The sequence below is a fragment of the Trichoderma evansii genome (assembly GCF_050947405.1).
Source record: "Trichoderma evansii strain SZMC 28006 chromosome Unknown GGI43scaffold_3, whole genome shotgun sequence".
NCBI classification, from domain to species: domain Eukaryota; kingdom Fungi; phylum Ascomycota; class Sordariomycetes; order Hypocreales; family Hypocreaceae; genus Trichoderma; species Trichoderma evansii.
In genome coordinates, this window is record NW_028145203.1 from 760,294 (window position 1) to 780,739 (window position 20,446).

Below are 20,446 nucleotides of genomic sequence, written 5' to 3' on the forward strand. Positions count from 1 at the left end.
CAGGGCAGGTTCTATTTTCAAGAGCTGATGTTTTCCTCAACGGCCAGCTCCATGGAGTCATCTGGTCATGCGAGCCGAAGAAAATTTAGACTTGCCTTTAGAAACATCCGTGGCAAATCGGGAAATAGCCGCTCCTTGACCCATGCCAGACGTGAATCAGATGTATCATGTATCGTCGTCCTGGCCTGTACGTTTGCATGATTTGCCTGGCACAGCATTAGCTGGCATGTCGGTGCCGCTAGTTCGTCCAACGACGTCATCTCGGCGCACTGGTCTTGCAACCCGTCGGAAACAAAGAGTCACTCTGCTCTACGCTGCTAGGCGCCTTTGGGCAATATATCGGTTCCTGATTGGCGGCTGTGCAGTGCAGCATTCACTAATCCATTCCGCATTGGCCATGCAGCCGGATAGAGTTGGCCTGGAGGTGGGGCTTTTCTTCTGGCTGAATGGGCAGCGGCTTGGCCTGACGGATAGAGGGGGCGCCGACAAGTATTCGCAGGTATCTCGACTGTCTGCTCTACCAGCGCCTTGTATGGCCCTCCGAAACTCCGAGAGGCTGTATCTATTGAACCGCCAATGTCTCACCGTTAGGTTGGACAATAGTAGAACGATAGCCAGGTAGTAGCGGCAATTTCCTTTGTAGCGCCTCAGCATCTGTCCGGGGCCTCGAATTCGCCGCCTCTGGCACGACGGGCGCCTGTTCCTTGCGTGCGCCGGAGATACTACTTGGTCATTGTGCATTGCATAGACATACAAGTTGTTGCTGGAGACTACCACCTTACCTCCCCAGCCGCCTATCGCTAGTGAGATGATGCTACTGAATAGACATGCAAGGACGCTCGAGTGCGTCTGGTGGATATGATTCGCTGCCTTGCTCGAGCCATGACCGTCCAGATGCTACGCAACGATTTGATATTTGATATTGCCGTATTACTGTAAACTTCGGCCGGGGCCTCCACAAGTGCGCGAGAGAGTCGGAGTACACAGCCCGTGCTTGTTTGCACTCGGCAGGTATACAATATGTGACTGTTGGAAGCTGATGCATATTACCATACCATACAGCACAGTTGTTATACAACCGGTATGGATCCCCTTGATTAATTGCTGATGCCGTGCCGGTCATCATCGCTGACGGGGAATGCTCCGAATAAGCCGGCGTTTGATGGGATTACATGTGTTGAAGAGCACCCCGAGGCTACTTGGCACTAGCATACCGATGCCTGGTCGGCAAGAGGCAAGTGAATGCTCGCAACTAGCAGGCATTCTTAGGTCATACTTGTAGGTGTTATTAGGCCATGCATGCAGTCCTTACTCGTACCTGCTCGTGCATGTTTAGTGCCAGCAGAGGCATCCAGCGCCTTCCCCAACACGATTCTGCAGGCCTCCTCCTGCCAACAGGGCCAGTCAGGATTAGCCAGAAGCTAATAGGCGCTTCCCGCTGCATGGCAGGCAGGCACGGCCGTTGCACGTCTGAAAGTTGCGGATGGGCGGCGGCGGCAAAGGAAGCTCTTTTTAGCATTGTCGTTGCGATTGGCCTCCTGTCAATAAGGGAGAGGCATACCTTATTGTCGCCACGCTGCCAACAATGGTCAGCCACGCTTCAGTCCATCATCCGCGTAACCCACAAGCAGCATGTTGGGATTTGAGTTTGCCGCCACGGGGCCAGACTTCCAGAACGAGGCATCAGGGCCAAAGAACAGCTCGATTTAGTGTTAAACAGAGTTGGAGCTTTGTTTGATCAACAGAGGCTCCACCAGCAATTAGCTCATCCGAACAATCCAAACCGTTGTCTCCGCCCATGCCATGCTGTCTTTGTCGCGCTTCTTTCTGTTGTCTTGTGCCTCAGCTCCGATAGCCTATCCACCCCCTCTTTCAGCCCCGAGGCACCTCTTCTCGCGGTAATGGAGCTACTATCTGCTAGCGGCGGCCGACGGCTCGCTGGTCCGTTGGAAAAGATGTCGCCATGCTCCCAACCGACTCCTTGCCCAACAAGAGTGGCGGGAAATATCGAAAGAGGGAGCAGATGCATGCTGAGGTTGCCTCGCTCGACCAATGCGCGGCCGACCCGAGTCACACAAAGAAATGCTTGCCAGGCTCGGCCAATCTCGAAATCTCCTTGATATTTCATAGGATGCAATAAGACGCCATCCTCCGTGCCACCTGCACGACGATGGCCTGCGTGATACTGCTTTGGCGTTTACGCAACACCACGGCACTAGCCCCAACGCTAAGACGCACGCCGTTCCATATCACTGGCCCCAGGTGTTCACAAAGTTGATCATGGACATGGGGTCCAGGCCGGGGGGGGGGGGGGGGGTCTAGGGTGCAGGGATGGTGGCCTTGCGTGCGCACCTCTGCTCTGAGTGTGAGGTGCGGGAACGATTCGATCGTGCTGACCCCAGACCAAGAGCGCCCCAAGGGCCGTGGTGCAGCCCAGCCAACAGCATCGGAAAAGTTCGTTCCCCGCAGCCAAACCATGATGGCATCCTCTTGGATACCTGGTTCCCTTTTAGCAGCTACCACGGCCTTTACCACCCTACCCAGAGGCATCTCTCCAGCCGTACACTGCAGCGATACCCGCAACCCGGTATACGCTACGCAGCACGAATTACTGCGTCTTTCTCTCATTCGATTCGATGGAAGAACAGCCCATTGGGTTTCTTCCCCCACGTTCTGACAAGAGGGCCTGCTGCCGCAGTGCAGTGGTTACTGATACCCATTGGCTGCCCGTTGATAACTTCCCTTTCGATGCCGGATTTCTGTTCCTCCTCCTCCATGCGGATGATACGCTCCGTTCTTACAGTCAATGCTACTCGACAGCCATTGATAATATCTGCGGGACTGCGGAGCTGAAAACCGTCTGCTGACAACCCGCAGCTCGAGGCATTTCTCCACCTGTCCCATGATAGCAGTAGCAAAACCTTCTACGACTACTAGTACTGATAGCAGCAGCATTAGTACTGCTAGTAGCAAATACGGAGTAGTAAAAAATGTATTATTACTGCTACCGTTATACAAAGGACTGTTTTGGTCTCTCAAACGTGTATAACGAAGGACAACACCCATAGCATTGGCTACGAATAGCTTACGAACAAGGCTTACATCCATCTAGTCCAGGGACTTTACCATACTGCGCTACGCCATCCCGCTCTTCACTTATACAAGCCTATTCCCAGAAACTCGACTCCATTCCAGCGCCCCCACCGCGCCCGCAGCGGCCACTTGCAGATGGTAAAGGGTGTATTCCATCGAAGCCGCTCACGATAACTACCCGCAGGTTTATACATAGAACAGCATTGCTGATGCTTAGAATCTATTCAACTAGGAATAGCTTGGCCTTGTGGATTCCCCTTTCACTTTAATATGGGCCTAGTGGACTAACAGCAACCACCTGCCCAGGAGCCCAGGAGCGCCGCCCAACCATCCAAACCTTCAACTACACGCTTACTACTATTGTAGTATTATTCATACAAGGTTTTGGGCTGTGCCTGAAAAGACCACGGGATTTTTCTGCTTTATCCCTTACAAGCTAGATTGGTAATGCGGTTACAATCGTGATATTGCTCATGAAGCCGGATCAGGCAACGAAGAACTTGCCATTTTCAGGATTTCAGTTTACGGTGCCTATTTATTCAAACCTTGACGTCACCTTCTTTTTCTACCTGTGCTTCGCTGGTTGTTAACTGAAGATACAAGGTTGAGTTAAAACTCCCGGCTACTGTTACTGAGCTGCCTGTCGCGTTGCTGGTGGCAACCAACACTTACGGAGACAGCCGAACTTGCATATCAGGGATCTCCCTACGCCAAAGAATTACGCTGGAATCCAGCACACAGGTTCAGTTCTTTACCTGCCCACCCGTGCTCGCGGTGTGGTTACTTGGTTACGTACAGTATGCACACACAAAGGAGTTGGCCATGCAGTTAGATGCAGCCAAGGATGTCGGAGCATGTCACCCCACATCCCATTGTTAGCTTGGCGGCACCAACGCCATCATGGCCTGAATCTCTCACAATATACCATGCCTATGTGCCTCACAACAGTGGCAGCAAAGTTACGCTAGCCCCGAGATTTACTATTGTACCGGCCCCTCCCTTGCGCGAAGCTTGAATCGGTGGCTCGTGTACGAAGTACACATCCGATTCCTCAGAAATAAGTCAGGGGTAACACCGCGGATCTATCTGGTGACGCCCACACCTTGGTGAATCCCATTTTGCGATTGCCGATACCTCCAGATCGTGACCTCAGGGAAGGCCAACTAAGAACTTGGAGGGCAGCGCTTTAGCACCGGAGCTTTTTTTCGTGCCCCAGCAGGCCAGGATCATACAAAGTAATATTACACTAAACTACGAAGTATGCATTTGCCTTGCTATTGCGCTGACCCTACCACACTCATCAAACGTGCGTTCGTGGGATTCTTATTCAGCACCGGGAAGGCTTCCAGGGCAATGCAAGATCATTTGAAATCTCAACAGCCTATTAGCTTCTTTTTATATACATCCTATTGCAACGTACTTCGTACATGGCTCTGCTATTATAAAAATTCCATGTCAGCTAGTAATACGCCGCCGCTGCGGGGAGTGCGGCGTCTAAGACTTCACTTGCAGACCCTCCGAGGAGAAGAGAGAAAAGGATCAGAGAATTATGCGCACACAGCCTTTCCTCTGTCTTTGATATACGAAGTACCGCTTATACAATAGAATAAGACAGGCTGGCCAGGGTATGTATGATGGCTGAGAAATCCTGTTTTCGCACCTGGCAAGTTGATCATTCAACAGAATTTCTGCAGTTTAACGTCACCATACCCTGTAATCCGACGCATAAAAGTTTGGTCATATATTTGGTCACGGCGAACAGACATCGCTTGTCAACAGCCATCTTCTCTGACAAGCACCAGCACTTTCTTCTTCTTTGTGGATCTCATCATGTTGTTAAAACCGACTTTCTTCGGCGCAAAGCATATCTTTGAATCAGTTGACTATATAGCGTCCGCGTATGCAGTTAATAATCCCACTTTCTTATCTACGCTAGCGAGTCGCGTTGAAGCCTGACTTCTGACCGCTGTTCTTGAAGCTGCGGGTTTAAAAGCATTTCATGTCGCTTCTGCCATCATTTGCATCTGTCGCGATGTTACCCTGGATATGTATGATCTCACGAGACTAAACATGAAGAAGTAGCGTTAATCGAGTCCACTTCGGGCTGCGCATATGGCCATGTGACTATGGGTTAACAGAACAGATGCATGGAAGTTCGGTTTGCCAAGGCAAGGATGCATTTCTGGGAAACCACTCGAGTGTTACCTAATTTAAAGCTCGTCGTCTCTCAACGCCCGAGAGGGGCAAGTTTGTTGATCTCTGCGACGGGGTTTAGGTGCCCTGCTTGCTCCTTTAGCTTTCTAGACCAGTGGCTATCACAACCCTTGTTATTGGCTGCAAAGATCGTTTAGCATGCCTTTGAAGCCAGTCTCCCACCACAACAGGACAAGGCATTCTGTTACCTTGGCACATGTTGGACAGTGCAAGGTAGTAATAGAAGTGGAAAGCATATGTATGTATACGGAGTACACGCTGCACGCTACGTCCCCCACTATGAGATGAATATTCCCGTAAAGCCCTTGATGACGCCTCTCCGTCATTCCATTTGCGGCCGCGAGGCATCCATTATGAAAGAGCCGCCCTGTTGGGCTTCAAAGCCTAGCTCTGGATGCTGTCCGCTGGAATCATACCCTGCGGGGTCTTCAGTAGGGAAAGGAAAGGGAAGCTTTTGGCGATCAGCGCCCGCATCCCCTTCATATGATAATTGGGACCATTCATATTTCAGAGCACGAGATCTATTCATATTACCCACTCATGCAATACTCACTGTCAGGAACCAAATTCCAGGGCTCTTACATGCCTTGAGCTTTAGTAGAGTTGGTTCTGATTACCATATCTGAGCAAAACAAGTAAGCGCTGCGACACGCTTTTTGATGCTTCTGTAACTTGCATCATATGAGTTAATACTCCTTTTTTTGCCCATCTTGCAAGACTTACAGGTCCACATCGTGTTATTCACGGCGCTGGATAGACTAGTCGAGAACGTCGGGGAGTGTTGCGTTGTGGTCCTATATGATGAAAACGTGCATGAGATAAAGGGTCATCTGGTTCTGCTAGTCGAAGTCAAACGCATGCGCATGCTCTCTACCCCATCTTGGCCCTATGGGGTACAAGACGAGACAAGATATTTTCCGTGCTGTTAGTGGCTCCAGCTTTACCACAAAGGCCAATACTACATTGATCTTTCTCTTAGATCTAGTTGGGACGATATGACGAATTAGAAGATGCTTGTTGTTAGAGTAACAGAAGGTCTGAGAGACGCTTTTGCATCCAATGCACCAGTCTCGTCTGGTTATCAAGAGACAGAGTGGGAACACATACAGACCCGATAATTCGGCACCCACTCCCTTTCTGTTGGGAACATGGCGCGTCATTCTTGCCAGCCTGGGTGCTACAATGAAAGAATAGCTGGATGCTGAGCACCCTCAAGGCCCAATGAGCGGCGTAGATATGTGAACAGGATCGGCTAAACGAAGGTGAATACGGATGATGATACAAGAGCATATGTAAAACTCGCCAAGAAAGGGGCGGCCATGAAATAGAGCCGAGTACCGGAGCCCACAAACTGAAAGAGCCTCCGTACTCCCACAAACCACGGTGACAGTGTGATTATAACCTCGTATGCCCCTCGGAGTGGTTGACAAATATCATGTCTCACGAAAATGGAGAAAGGAGCCCACTCGGAGCCCACATCCAATACCGGGCAGGATCAGGAGCGTGTCTTTGGGGGAACTCAGAGTCATACAAAGTAATGGCCTAGATCAAAGATAGGCCAGTTCCGAGGGAACATGCTGCCCGGTGGCGATACAGCTCGTGCTTATTGGCGAAGTGGCCAAAAAAGGGGGCTCATCCTGCGACAGGGTACGTTCACTGCTCGGTGATTGCACACGGCCGGTAGTATCGGTACCAAGTTTCCGCTCCAGGTAGTATTCAGGATCCTCTTCAAATTTTCTTTCTTCTTCTGTTTTTGTACACCTTTCCTTTTGGGTGGCTTGGCGGAGGCAAGTGGCAAGTGACTTGGAGTGGTAATGTTACAGAGTGAAGTTGCATTTGTAACGATTCCTGGCCTTCTTGGTTCCCCAGTCTTCTTGGATTCTCCATGGTGAGTGGTAGCCAGTGTACCTGTCAAATATTGTTAGATTGATGTACATGCGACATTACGAAGGGGAGCGCTCACAATAAGAGAGAAGATCTGGCTATGAGATTCTCAAGTCATATCGATTGGCTTCATGATACACTTTCACAAAGCGGAAGCAGATATAGGACTGATTGTAAAGGTAGCATTATGTAGCGTAAAACAACAGATTTTTTATTTTGGTCAAATACTAAGACTCTCATTGATGTTCGTACACTATTTGGAAATGCAATCTTCATTACAAAGAAGCTCTGATGCTCATCCTCTCTGGACTCAGAGCCAAAGGGGGAAGCTCACGTGACACCGTCCAATTTATACATCACGTGATATTATCTTCTTGAATGGCTTCAAGCATGGTAGAATTTTCGCAGATGAGGTTTGGAAGCAAACAAACATTTGGAGACATAAATTCCATAGAATTGATGCTATGCGGATCTGTTCTTGAAAAAAATTACGATTGGTATAAAGCTCTCTCCCTCTGGCGCTGCTTTGGTCGCATATCGATAAGGTACCCCACATTGGACATCCAAGTGCATTATCATATTATATCAGCATTTTTCAGTGACTTCAGTGAGAGAGAGCGTGTGTGAAAAAATTCACACTAAAGAGCAAACAAACACAAAGACAGCCAGCATGACGAGTTTAAAGAGGACGCAGCGGTCAGACCAGCTGGCCCTGAACATTTCCAACAAAGTCTATGTCAGGTCGACGCGGAGTGGAAAAGTGCAGAAGATTGTTCGGGAGGTCTATCTGAGGACGGATATACCATGTTCATCGAACTTGTGTAGGGCCTGCTTGAGCCAGGCACCCAGAAATGCTGCCAACCAAGGTGAGAATCTATTTTGCTTTCTATCAGGTATCAAATTTGTGATGCGGCGGCACAAGGCTGACAGCTTGTGATAGCTCTACCTTTTGTCCTGTCGGAGAGACCCGCTGGAACAAAGTCATTTCCCCAGGGCCACTATCTGGTTCCTGATACAAACGCGTTGTTGAACGCCATGGACCTATTTGAGCAGAGCTCATCATTTTATGACGTTATCATCTTACAGACTGTTCTTGAAGAGCTCAAGAACCGCTCATTTCCTCTCTATAACCGCCTTGTAGGACTGACGAAGAGCGAGGATAAGAGGTTTTACGTTTTCTTCAACGAGTTCCGCCAGGAGACATATGTCAACCGTGAATCCGGCGAGAGTGTCAATGACAGAAATGATCGCGCCGTTAGACAAGCTGTCAAGTGGTACGGAGAGCATCTGGCATTGACTAAGGCGGCGAAAATCCCGGCGGTTGTCATGCTCAGTGATGACCGGGACAACTTGAGGAAAGCTCGAGAGCAAGGGCTGCACGCGTCTTCGCTCGCAGACTACGTCAGTGAACTGGAAGATGGAGAGAGATTACTTGATATGATTGCGGAGTCACAGTCTCAAGCCCAAGGCGGATTCAAGCAGGCTTCTCAGCAGCCCATTTACCCAGAGTACTACACCGCGTCAAGGATGATGACGGGAGTCAAGGCAGGATTGCTGCATCAGGGAATCTTCAATGTGTCTCCGTATAACTATCTTGAAGGATCTATTAAGGTTCCTGCTTTCCCGAAAGCTCTACTTATCCTAGGCCGCGAGAACATCAACCGATCCATCGATGGCGATGTGGTAGTCGTTGAATTGCTCCCACAAGACCAGTGGAAGTCACCATCAACAAAGATTATCGAAGAGGATACGATTACAAAGAATGAGAATGCGGATGCGGAAGAGCGCCAAGACTTTGTATCTGACAAAGAGCGCAAGGCACTTCAGGAAGAAGTAAGGAGGACCCAGAAGGCGTCGGGAGAGAACCAGCTACAGCCAACAGCCAAGGTCGTAGGAGTAGTGAAGCGTAACTGGAGGCAGTATGTCGGTCACATCGACCCATCGACGGCTAACAAGGGCCCATCACAAGGCCGGAAGCTCGATAGCGTTTTCCTCATCCCCATGGACAAGAAGATCCCCAAGATTCGCCTGCGCACTCGTCAAGTGTCCGAGCTTCTGGGCAAGAGACTACTGGTTACTGTCGACTCTTGGGATAGAGATTCGAGACATCCCGTTGGGCATCTGGTTCGTTCCTTGGGAGAGCTCGAGACCAAGCAAGCAGAGACGGAGGCTTTGCTTTTGGAGTGGGATGTCCAGTACCGACCTTTCCCGAAGACGGTGCTCGACTGTCTTCCCAAGGAGGGCCACGACTGGAAGGTTCCTGCCAGCAAAGAGGATCTTGGCTGGAGAGACAGAGAGGATCTTCGCGAGCTCCTCATTTGCAGTATTGATCCTCCTGGCTGTCAAGATATCGACGATGCTCTTCACGCTAGATTATTACCAAACGGCAACTACGAGGTCGGCGTTCATATTGCCGACGTATCGAACTTTGTCAAGCCTGCTAATGCCATGGATACTGAAGCTAGTATTCGTGGTACCACCGTTTACCTGGTTGATAAGCGCATAGACATGCTTCCTATGCTACTTGGTACTGACCTCTGCTCTCTCAAGCCCTATGTCGAGCGCTTCGCGTTTACCGTCATCTGGGAGCTCAACGAGAATGCAGATATTGTAAATGTCCGCTTCACAAAGTCAGTTATTGCGTCACGCGAGGCCTTCAGCTACGAACAAGCACAGCTCCGAATCGATGACGAGTCGCAGCAGGATGACCTTACAAAGGGCATGCGAATGCTCCTCATGCTGTCCAAGAAGCTCAAGAAGAAGCGTATGGATGCTGGTGCCTTGAGTCTGTCTTCTCCGGAAATCAAAGTCCACATGGAGTCAGAATCTTCGGATCCTATCGACGTCAAGACCAAGGAACTCCTCGATACCAACTCTTTGGTCGAGGAATTCATGTTGTTCGCCAATGTCAGCGTTGCCGCCAAGATCTACGAGGCGTTCCCTCAGACTGCCATTCTACGTCGCCACGCCGCCCCTCCCAAGACCAACTTTGACGAGTTGGCCGACCAGCTGCGCATTAAACGTGGCTTGGAGCTTCGCACCGATTCCAGCAAGGCGCTGGCTGACTCCCTCGATAAGTGCGTCGATGAAAAGGACCCATTCTTCAACACCCTCGTTCGTATCATGGCCACCCGTTGCATGATGAGCGCAGAGTACTTCTGTTCTGGAACCCAGTCGTATCCCGAGTTCCGCCACTACGGTCTTGCTTCCGAGATTTACACACACTTTACCTCCCCTATTCGTCGATATGCAGACCTTCTTGCTCACAGACAACTTGCCGCCGCCATCGGCTACGAAGCTGTCCACCCCTCTGTCCGCAGCAGAGGTCGTCTCGAAGCCGTATGCAAGAACATCAACGTCCGTCACCGCAACGCCCAGATGGCCGGCCGAGCCAGCATTGCCTACTACGTCGGCCAAGCTCTGAAGGGCAAGGTCGCCGAGGAGGAAGCCTTTGTGATGAAGATTTTCAGCAACGGATTCGTGGTCCTGGTGCCGCGCTTCGGTATCGAAGGCCTGATCAGGCTGCGCGACTTGGCGGATCCCGAGCCAGAGAGCGAATATAATGCTGAGACGTACACTTTGACGACAAAGGGAGAGAAGAGCATCAAGGTAGAGCTGTTCCAGAAGGTTGTGGTTAGAGTCCATGACGACAAGGACGAGAGAACAGGGAAGAGAGGCGTCAAGATGGAGTTGGTGAGTGCTTAAGTAGATAAAAATGGCAAGGACAGGACGTTTAATTTTAATGGAAATTGTTAATTTGGGATATATGCACAAATGTTAGAGACTAGAAAACGTATAAAGAGGGAAATTTATAAGAAATTCTATCTCAAGAAATCCTCCTTTCCACCTCCTTTTCAGAAACTGTGTACATCTAATATGTAATATTGACGTACATGTATGCGTGTGTAACATACAGTTCAAGTCCGCTTTATTTTTATATTACCAGCCAACCTACAACGCCAAACTCTTTATGAGAATACCATTAAGAAAAAAGAAATGTGCAGAAAACATAGGCACGAGAAATGAACAATAATAATAAAATATCCGGCCACATTGCATCATGAGTTCCTCTGGGTTCCTTTTTTTTACTGCTCCATGGCATCACCCTCATTCTCACCCTCATTAGCATTGTCATCGCCCCATAGGCCATCGAGCTTGAACTCTGCGGCCCATTCTGTGACAATCACCTTCTGGTCAGCCATGACCGCTTCTTCACCGGCGTTCTTGATAGCCGGCTTGGCGGCACCGTTCTGGGCCTTGGAATTCTCGACTGCCAAGACAGGAGCCTCGACCCATCCTTGAATACGGCCGTCACGCCAGTCAGTCACCACGGTCATGGCAGCAGCGTTAATGTTGGGGACACCGCCACGGCCGATCCTGCCACGCTTGCGGGCGACCTGGACCAGGAAATCTGTGGTGATGTCGCCGTCATCGCTGCTCAGGAGCGCGGGGATGTCGTATACCGCGGTGAGCTTCTGCAGCAGATCAGGGGTAGAAGAGAGACGGCGGAGGAGTAGGCTGACGGCAGGAAGGGGATCGTCGATCTGCTTGGGGGGGACAGCGTTGAGCAGAACAAGGTGGGCGTGAGCCTCGGTGGCGCTCTTGATGGCGACGAGACCGCCAGACTGGACGGAAGACGAGGATGGGAAGACAACACCGGGGGAGTCGAGCAGCGTAAGCTTGCTGTCGATCTTAACCTTGCGGATGCTCGTTGTGACGCCGGCCTCAGCGCCAGCGGGACAGGCCTTGGCAGCGCTGGCGCCCTTGCCGCTCACTCTTCCAAGCAGAGCGTTGATGATGGAGCTCTTACCGACGTTGGGGTAGCCGATGACACCAACAGAGACGGCACGCTTCAGGTCGCGGCTGGCAGCATAGCTCTTCAGGGCCTTGAACAGCGCAGCAGAGGTGCTCTGCACGCTCAAGTCACGGTGGTTGAACATGTGCGCATTGGCAGCCGCGTGCGCCGCTCGCACGGGCAGGGTAGGGAAGTACCTGCGCAGGTAGACGAGCCAGTCGCGCAGCACCTTGGGGGGGATCAGGTCGACCTTGTTGAGGATGAGGATCAGGCGCTTGCCTCCAGCAGCGGCGGCCACGACGCTGCGCTCGACTTCGCGGGAACGAGTGCCTTCGGGGTCACGGGCATCGAGGACGTACAGCACGACATCGGCCTCCTCGACAACCTGCTTGAAGACCTTGTCGAAGGTCTTTCGTGATGAAGCCTGGCCGATGGAAACGTGTGCACCGTCATCAGAAACGTCGTCCTCGCTGTCGTCTTCATCATCGTCTTCGTCCATGTCGTCGTCACTGGCGGCAAGAGACTTGTCGTACTTTACGGCGGCAGCGCGAGCGCTAGCAAGCAGGGCAGCCATTGGGTTCGACTCGTCGATGTCCTCATCCATTCCGTCATCCTCTTCCATCAGGTCGCCATTCACGTCCGCATCCTCCATGGCATTCTCGGCGCCACCTGTTTTGGCAGCCTTGATCATCTCTTTTTTCTTCTGGGCCTCCTCGGCCTTCTTTGCGCGCTTCTGCTCAATCTCCTCCAGCATCTTCTCCTTGTAGGGGAAGAGGTTGGGGATACCGGGGTCCTTCTTTAGCTTTGATCGCCATTCTGGGTTCTTCTTGGCCAACTTTCGATCCTTTCTCTGCTTGGCCGCGGAGGCCTTCTGGATCTTGTTGCGAAGACGGGTTGTCGTCCGCTTGGAGTTGGGTCCTACGGCGCCATGGTTAGCATTTTTGCAACTTGATACTTAGGGAGATTTTTGACCATATTTTGAAATGGGATCCGGAACATACTCTTGGGCTTGTTAATTGTGCCTGCCATTGTGCCTTATTTTTTTCTGTATATTGCCAATGGTAGCAATTTTTCTTTTAATAACTAGCTGCAGCGTCCTCCCAACTTTGATGGGTTGCCGTGCTAAGAAAAAAAAATTAAGTGGGATGCGATTCTGCCGTGCCATTTCTCCACACCGCCTTTTTTATCAGCCCCATATTTCTCGAGATAGGATAAAGGCATTCAAGCCTTGACAAGATTGCGATGCTATAAGATGAGACCAGCGTATTGCTTTTATCATGGGTTTATGTCATGCATGATGACTACAGTGATAATATACCCATTCAAGATTGAATTGCCGATTCAAATTACCGGTTATCAATCCCCCCATGCAAAGCGTAGAGATCATACAGTCCCAACTGGGCAGTACTAATTCGTCGTGAGTTTCCCTTTGAGTCTGGCCGAGCAGACATCCTAGGCTATGTAACCAAGGGTTAGCCTGCGATTGTTTTATTTGACCTATGAAGCGGAAGCTTAACTGCTGGCCACCCTACTTTGCCTGCCGAGGAGATGGGTCCAGCCGTCTAATAGAAACGTCAAATAGGAAAGAATCTACCCCACTTTGATTGTGTTGCCGAGTCTCCAACTTAGTTGGTATATGTAACTGTATAAGACAGGTAGTCCAGATGGCCCCAAGTATGTAAGGCACGTTAGCAATCGGTTATGTCCATATAAACATTTATTCTATGTAGTTCCTTTGCCTTCTATTTATTAGGTCAATACTTCAATCGTACAAGTGATATCTTTCAATATTAGATACATATTTTGGTGCAAGACACCATAGTAACCCCAGAGTCTTATCACATGCTCAAGAAAAAATGTCTTCGAATTCCTCTCAGAAGATTTCTCAGGCCCTTGAAGAAGCCAAGGCACGCTACATTACACGAAATGCTAAATCCAAGACCCTTCACGAAGAAGCTACCAAGTCATTCCCTGGCGGCAATACCAGGACGGTGCTTCATACGGACCCTTTCCCCATTTCTATGAAGTCTGGCAAAGGCTACCAGCTAACATCTGAAGATGGGCATGTGTAAGTGATATAAATATGATAATATGAGCAATACATGGGTTATACTTATCCAAAAGATCCTTGTCGGCTGACCTGATTTATCTAGTTACACAGATCTTACAGCCGAATTTACGGCAGCGCTATATGGTCACTCTAACCCCGTGATCATTGATGCCGTGAACAGTGTCCTCCAAAACGTAGGTTTGAATGTCAGCGCAACAACGCCTCAGGAGCAGTTGTTTGCTCGAGAATTGTGCCAGCGTTTTAGTCTTGAGCGAGTGCGGTTCACAAACTCCGGTACCGAGGCCAACCTTCACGCCTTGGCCGCAGCAAGGCTGTTCACTAAGAAGAGAAAGGTTGTCGTATTCAACAGGGGCTATCATGGAGGTGTGTTGGGCTTTAAAGACGGAAAAGGTGCACCCAACAATGTTGACCTTGATGACTGGATTGTCATCAAGTATAACGATCTCGATGCCGCCGTTAAGGCAATTCAGAGTGAGGGGGTGGCCGCCGTGTTAATGGAGGGTATGCAAGGCAATGGAAGTTGTCTCACTGCAACTCCAGAGTTCTTGATTGGCATCCAAAATGCCGCTGCCAAGGTGAGGATAACGAAACTAGGCTCATATCAATAGTATTGTACTCACGGATGTGTATACCTAGGCCGGTGTTGTTTTTATCCTTGACGAGGTAATGACTTCCAGGATATCAGCGTCTGGACTTGCAGGCCTGCGAGGAATCAAGCCAGATCTCAAGACATTTGGAAAATATCTTGGTGGCGGTCTCGCTTTTGGTGGTCTTGGAGGAAGAGCCGATATTATGGCAGCATTTGATCCAAGACTGGCCACTTCAATCCCTCATTCCGGCACATTCAATAACAACACTCTCGTGACGCACGCTGGATACGCAGGCTTAACAAAGATATATACTCCTGATGTCGCGGACAAGTTCTTCGAGACTGGTGAGTTATTCATAACCAAGCTCCAAGAGACTGTCAAGGGAACGAGACTAGGCTTCTCGGGAGTCGGATCAATCCTATCTTCTCGATTCATCGATAGTGATGTAGAGATGAAGGATATTACATGTGCAGACGACTTTACAGAGAACGAAGCATTAAAAGATCTGTTTTGGTTTGAAATGCTTGAACAAGGATTCTGGATCACTCGCAGAGGTCTCATTGCTCTGGTACTAGAGACTCCACAGTCTGAGCTTGATAGGTTCGTGGGAGCGGTTCAAGCATTCGTATCAAAGTATAACGACGTATTAGCGTTTTAAGGTAGTGAATATTAGTTATTTATTGGAAAATCCCATGAGCATTAGTCGAGTCAATGCACCAGTCGCATTTTCTAGAGAAAGTACTGAGAAAGTAGTGGGCATTTAAGACTGCCTTGGTAAGGTTGGTTATGGTGTAATAGAGCTGTTCAGCTGTGCTAGAGGCACGGTACGTACCTTGCACTGTGGCGAGACGCAATGCTGATTGGTTAGCCTCCCGTCTTTACATAATCCACTCTATTGCAGCCTCGCCCACCTAGTAACTTTTCCTATCAGTCGCGCCTCCAGCAATCAACCAATTCTCTCCAAACCACACTCAACATCCCGAGCCCTCCAAATCACCCCCAATAGCACACCCATCTAAACCCAGATGGACTACCAAAACCGCGCAGGTTCCAAATTCGGCGGCGGTGGTGTCGCCTCCCACTCCGCCACCAACGCCGACCGCCGCGAGCGTCTGCGCAAGCTCGCCCTCGAGACAATCGACCTCGACAAGGACCCTTACTTCTTCAAGAACCACGTCGGCTCCTTCGAATGCCGTCTCTGTCTTACAGTCCACCAGAACGACGGCTCTTACCTCGCTCACACCCAGGGCAAGAAGCACCAGACCAACCTCGCCCGTCGCGCTGCCCGCGAGCAGAAGGAAGGCAAGCAGAGCATCGATCCTGCGACAGGTTTACCAACCAGCGTCGCCGCGAGCCTCACTGCCAGGCGCAATATCGTCAAGATTGGCCGCCCCGGCTACAAGATCACAAAGATCCGCGACCCAGTCACGCGCCAGCAGGGTCTCCTCTTCCAACTCCAGTACCCCGACGCCACGCCCGATCTAGCGCCCAAATGGCAGGTCATGAACGCATTCACACAGCGCGCCGAGGAGCCAGACAGGAATTTCCAATACCTGGTTGTCGCTGCAGAGCCATACGAGAGCGTGGGATTCAAGATCCCGGCCAGAGAGCTGGATAAGCGAGAGGACAAGCAGTTCTGCTTCTGGGATCCTGATTCCAAGGAGTACTGGATCCAGGTCATGTTCATGACGGAGCGTGAGGAGCGGTTCAATGCTGCCCCTGGTTTAACGGCCAGGAGATGAGCATTGGTATAGAGGGAGGGAGGATGAAGACATTCGCCAAAGATTTGGTCTATTGGTGAAAAGAGATTCTAATTATCAGCACGCCGCACGAGGATTTTCAATCCTCAATATTAGCAGGGGAAGGCTTTCATTTAGTCACATCCCAGACTTTAAACAGACTTAATATCACGACTTATGGGGTAAGAAGCTGTCCGTTGGCTCGACAGCAGCGTGCATTTTGGCTGACTTGCAATTAGCTGTGTTGCCCATGGCAAAGCAGCCTCAGAATGAGCAAGGGAGAAAACAATAGGCAGAAAGAGGGCAAACTACATATTATTTGGCGCAATATCAGGAGTTTGGTTTCAAGTTAAACTAATGGGTACAATGGACACAAGCATGTGTATAAATATTAAATTGGAAAATCTGGCCTTGTAACGAAGCTTCTTTTCAGTCATATACTCTAATGTCACCAGCTTCTCTCGCAGTTGATATATCCATGAGACCTGAGCTATTTCCAGCGTTTTCCCCCTAACTGCCCACCTCCCTCTTGCTGCTTTTCGTGCAAATGAATAAAAAAAATCAGAAGCAAAGCAAAATCTTTCAGCAATATGAACAAGGATATCAGCACTGTTTTCCATGCCAAATATCATGCATCTTCAATAAACGACAGGGTCTCTGCTGTATAACTTTGATCCCTTATGCAGGTTGCTCCTCGTAATTTGGTCAGCCGATTGGGCATAGACCCCTTTTCAAAATTCTCATCTTCATCTTATAAACGCAGTTCTAGTTTGCGTTGAATTCAAAATCTCTACTGCATATGCCCGCTTCATCATGAAAATCAAGACCTTCTATCGGAAGTTGTTATCGAACCGCTTGAAAGTGTAACCAATGAATGGCAAGCTCATCTCGGGTGACTCCTCAGGAGCTTGGCCAGTGCGGTTGTTCTGGATGGCCTGGGCCTTGAGCAGAGTCGCGTTGTCGGTCTGATCAATCTCGTCAGTCGGGAAGTAGGTGGTGTCAATGTTGGACGTCAAGCGAGGCTCGAAAGGAGCGCGAATGCGACGCAGGCTGTCAAAGTCGACACCGCGGAAGAATGCATGGCTCTTGAGTTCATGGGCACCTCCCCTTCCGAGTCGGTTCTCTGTATTGCAGACCATGCTATTTAAATTGTTAGTTGGCCATTTATAAATCATAAAAACGAGGAGTGGAGTCTTACCTTCGAATCAAATTCTCCGCCTCGGCACCCAGAGTAATGTCGTCAGGGAAATACAGCGTTTGCCTCCAGTTGACGATCTTGCGGTAAGTATCGTGGCTGTCTTCAGCACAGAAAGGCGGCCAGCCCACCAGACATTCAAACATAATAGTACCCAATGACCACCAATCGCAGTCAAAGGTGTAACCATGGCCTGTAAAGATCTCGGGGGCGATGTAGTCTGGCGTACCAACGGTGGAGTAAGCCATCAGTCGTCTAGATCGTCTCCAGTCGTTAATCTGAGATCGGTTGCTGACTGTGAGATTAATCTGATCAATGGCAACCGAGTTTCGGTCACGGGGGCGGTTGGAGCGGCCTTGCAGGAGCTGCTGGTAGTAGTTGTTGTCGTGCAGACGGTGGAAGCCAGTGGAGAGACCGAAATCGGTCAATTTGACGTGGCCGCCACGATCCAGCAGAATGTTGTCGGGCTTGATATCACTGTTTTATTCGAATTAGCCAATGACCAAAGACGAGGTTTGGCGAAATGGGGGCAGAAAAACAGCCTACCGGTGAATGAAACCGAGTTTGTGGACAGCCTCGATGGCCAAGACAATTTCAGCAATGTAGAATCGCGTAATGTCTTCTGAGAAAATCTCATATTTAATGAGCATGGTCATCAAATCTCCACCGGGCAAGAACTCCATAAGCATGTAGAGGAAGTAGGCATCCTGGAAGGTGGTGTAAAGCTTGACAACCCAGGGGCTGTCAGACTCGGCAAGGATATCACGTTCTGATCGGACGTGAGCCAGCTGGTCCTTCTTGAACATTTCAGTCTTGATCAGAGACTTCATAGCATAGACCTTGCCATCTCCCTTCTTCTGCACCAGCTTGACTTCACCGAAGGCACCCTTTCCGATAATCTTGACCGTGTTGTAGTTCTCGGGCTTATCTTTGGTACGCAAAAATCGCAGATATTGGCCTTCTTTTCGGCCAGCAGTTGACCAGAGCTGCTCTCTCCTAGTTGAGCTCTGACCGGGGTCTTGCAGCTTCTGCTCCAACTCGTTTTGTCTATTGTTTTTCACGTGACAGATGTCAGCCAACGGGGTATTGATATGGTTTTCTAAATATCTGGCAGAGGGGAGAGGGACGACGAGACTGGGGAGACGTGTGTATATATGCAAGTAGAGAGATTGTACCTTTGATTGCGCTCACGAGCTCGCTTCACGCTGTCCTTGAAGAAATCCGCAGCTAGCTGTGAACACTTCTTCTGGTTGCTATTGGCATTTGTGCCATATTTATCAGGGTTCCTCTCTGGGATGGGCTGAAATTCGGGCGAAGATACAGCGCCCTGGGTAGGCAAAGGAGGCGCGTAGTTGCCATAGCTGCCCTGCTGCCCTGAGCCGCCCGCAGTTCGTGGGCGTCCTGAGGATGGTCCTCGACCAGCATATTGGCCTCCCCTTGCGGCGCTGCCGCCGAGGTTCTGGTGGGAGAACTGGTGAGCCAAGCCCGTGTTAGGGTCGTTGGTGCCAGGCGCGCCAGACTGCGGGGGATAGGCAGCGTTGGGATAGTCGCTCGTCACTGCTTGGCCTGGATACTGCTGGTTCTGCGCAAAGTAGCCCTGCGGCGGGTAGCCCGCGCCGCCGTAGGCTTGCTGCTGGGACGATTGCATACTGGACTGAGCTCCCGAGGGGAAGACAGGCTGAGGGAAGGTTGAGGGCGTGGTGGGATAGGCTCGGTCGTTGGCGGCCGGTCGCTGGTTGTCGAAGTTCAAGTACAGACGGCCGTTGTTGGAATCCATATCCGCAGCCGATAAGCAATAATATGGTCCTGCGGTATGGAATGCGAGCCTGACGGGGCCTGAGGGGTCGGAAAGGGGCACAAGAGACGGTGCTGGAGATGCTAGTGCGTGACTGGGACAAGCTGGCGGCCAGCGATTCGGTGCCGCTGCAAGCGAGTGCTCCGCTGCTACTCAGCGCGGGCGGGCCCAATTTTTCCAGTGGTCACAGAGGAAAAGCAACGCAAGGGCCTGGCCGCGGATTGGAGGGTGGTCTTTGTCACAGCGCGGTCAGTTTGCAACTCGATGCAGCTCCTTGTTGGCGATGTGCTGTAAAGGGGAATTGCGAGGCCGAGGGGTCGAAAGAGGCGGGAGGCGTATTGCAGTGGCACAAGGCAAGGAGAGCGGTCAACGTGCTAAGAAAGTGAAAATGAGCTGAGCGGGGTGACGAATACTTGCTGGTTACTTGAGCACGCGTTTCAGCCGGGCGCTGCTGTGCTATAGACAGCGGCGAATCTAGGTATATTCGATGTTCCCCGGCGCCGTAGCCAGGGGTCGCTAGTGAGGGGGGAACGGGGGCACAGTGCTTGGTAGGCCGCTAAATTGTCCTGGTCAGCGCCCCCGAGCACGAAACAATACAGAGCACCAGGGACGTTTGCCGCTGTAGCGGCGCTACAAAGTAGGTTTTCTTAGTGGCCGCCCAGGGCAAAGTTCACTAAACTCTAGCAACCGTTACCGCAGGTGGGTTTAGATTAGCACCGTGACAGGTGTCTAAGTACTCGCTAACCAGCACGCTGGTCCCATGCAGCAGATATTGACAGCTGGATATAATTCGAAGTATTAATGCATGCAACGCTTCGTTTGGTGGTTTTGGCTACTACAGGCTTTACTGTTACATCAGTTCTCATACCTTACCACTCACTAGAGTGAGAAATGAGAAATGGCAATCAGAGCTTGGATGGGAAGAGATTAGCACGAGCCAGGCCATTGGGGGCAGCGGAAACATCGCCGCTAACACATTTTTGTGACCTACAGGATTCGTCCCGTCTCTTGGTTGGAACTGACTACATGTACATGTTCCAAGGCACGTTTACGTGTTGCGTGACTTGTCG

At 50.5% G+C, this 20,446-nt stretch overlaps 5 protein-coding genes across 5 annotated transcripts; 3 read left to right on the forward strand and 2 right to left on the reverse strand.

Moving 5' to 3' along the window:
* The first annotated feature begins 7,634 nt into the window (after positions 1-7,634).
* On the forward strand, positions 7,635-11,026 carry GGI43DRAFT_395805 (exosome catalytic subunit DIS3). Its single transcript, XM_083204897.1, has 2 exons — positions 7,635-8,057; positions 8,132-11,026. Exons 1-2 carry the CDS (start codon positions 7,862-7,864, stop codon positions 10,894-10,896), a joined length of 2,961 nt encoding a protein of 986 aa, XP_083063954.1. The 5' UTR covers positions 7,635-7,861; the 3' UTR covers positions 10,897-11,026.
* GGI43DRAFT_395806 (RNA-binding GTPase NUG1) lies at positions 11,027-13,107 on the reverse strand. The gene is made up of 2 exons (XM_083204898.1): positions 12,988-13,107; positions 11,027-12,904 (listed from the first exon to the last, which is right to left on the reverse strand). The coding sequence occupies exons 1-2, from the start codon at positions 13,013-13,015 to the stop codon at positions 11,277-11,279; spliced, it is 1,656 nt and encodes a 551-aa protein (XP_083063955.1). The 5' UTR covers positions 13,016-13,107; the 3' UTR covers positions 11,027-11,276.
* A 506-nt stretch (positions 13,108-13,613) lies between these two features.
* GGI43DRAFT_240531 (pyridoxal phosphate-dependent transferase) lies at positions 13,614-15,418 on the forward strand. Its single transcript, XM_083200678.1, has 3 exons — positions 13,614-14,054; positions 14,140-14,632; positions 14,694-15,418. The coding sequence occupies exons 1-3, from the start codon at positions 13,843-13,845 to the stop codon at positions 15,303-15,305; spliced, it is 1,317 nt and encodes a 438-aa protein (XP_083063956.1). The 5' UTR covers positions 13,614-13,842; the 3' UTR covers positions 15,306-15,418.
* Positions 15,419-15,591: 173 nt separating this feature from the next.
* Positions 15,592-16,559, forward strand: GGI43DRAFT_240606 (spliceosome assembly protein PRP11). Its single transcript, XM_083200679.1, has one exon. The coding sequence runs from the start codon at positions 15,673-15,675 to the stop codon at positions 16,387-16,389; it is 717 nt and encodes a 238-aa protein (XP_083063957.1). The 5' UTR covers positions 15,592-15,672; the 3' UTR covers positions 16,390-16,559.
* A 657-nt stretch (positions 16,560-17,216) lies between these two features.
* On the reverse strand, positions 17,217-19,358 carry GGI43DRAFT_380325 (serine/threonine protein kinase CBK1; the record flags this gene model as incomplete). Its single annotated transcript, XM_083202963.1, has 4 exons — positions 17,217-17,526; positions 17,585-18,058; positions 18,128-18,628; positions 18,757-19,358. 4 exons carry the CDS (start codon positions 19,356-19,358, stop codon positions 17,217-17,219), a joined length of 1,887 nt encoding a protein of 628 aa, XP_083063958.1.
* Between the last annotated feature and the right edge of the window lie 1,088 nt (positions 19,359-20,446).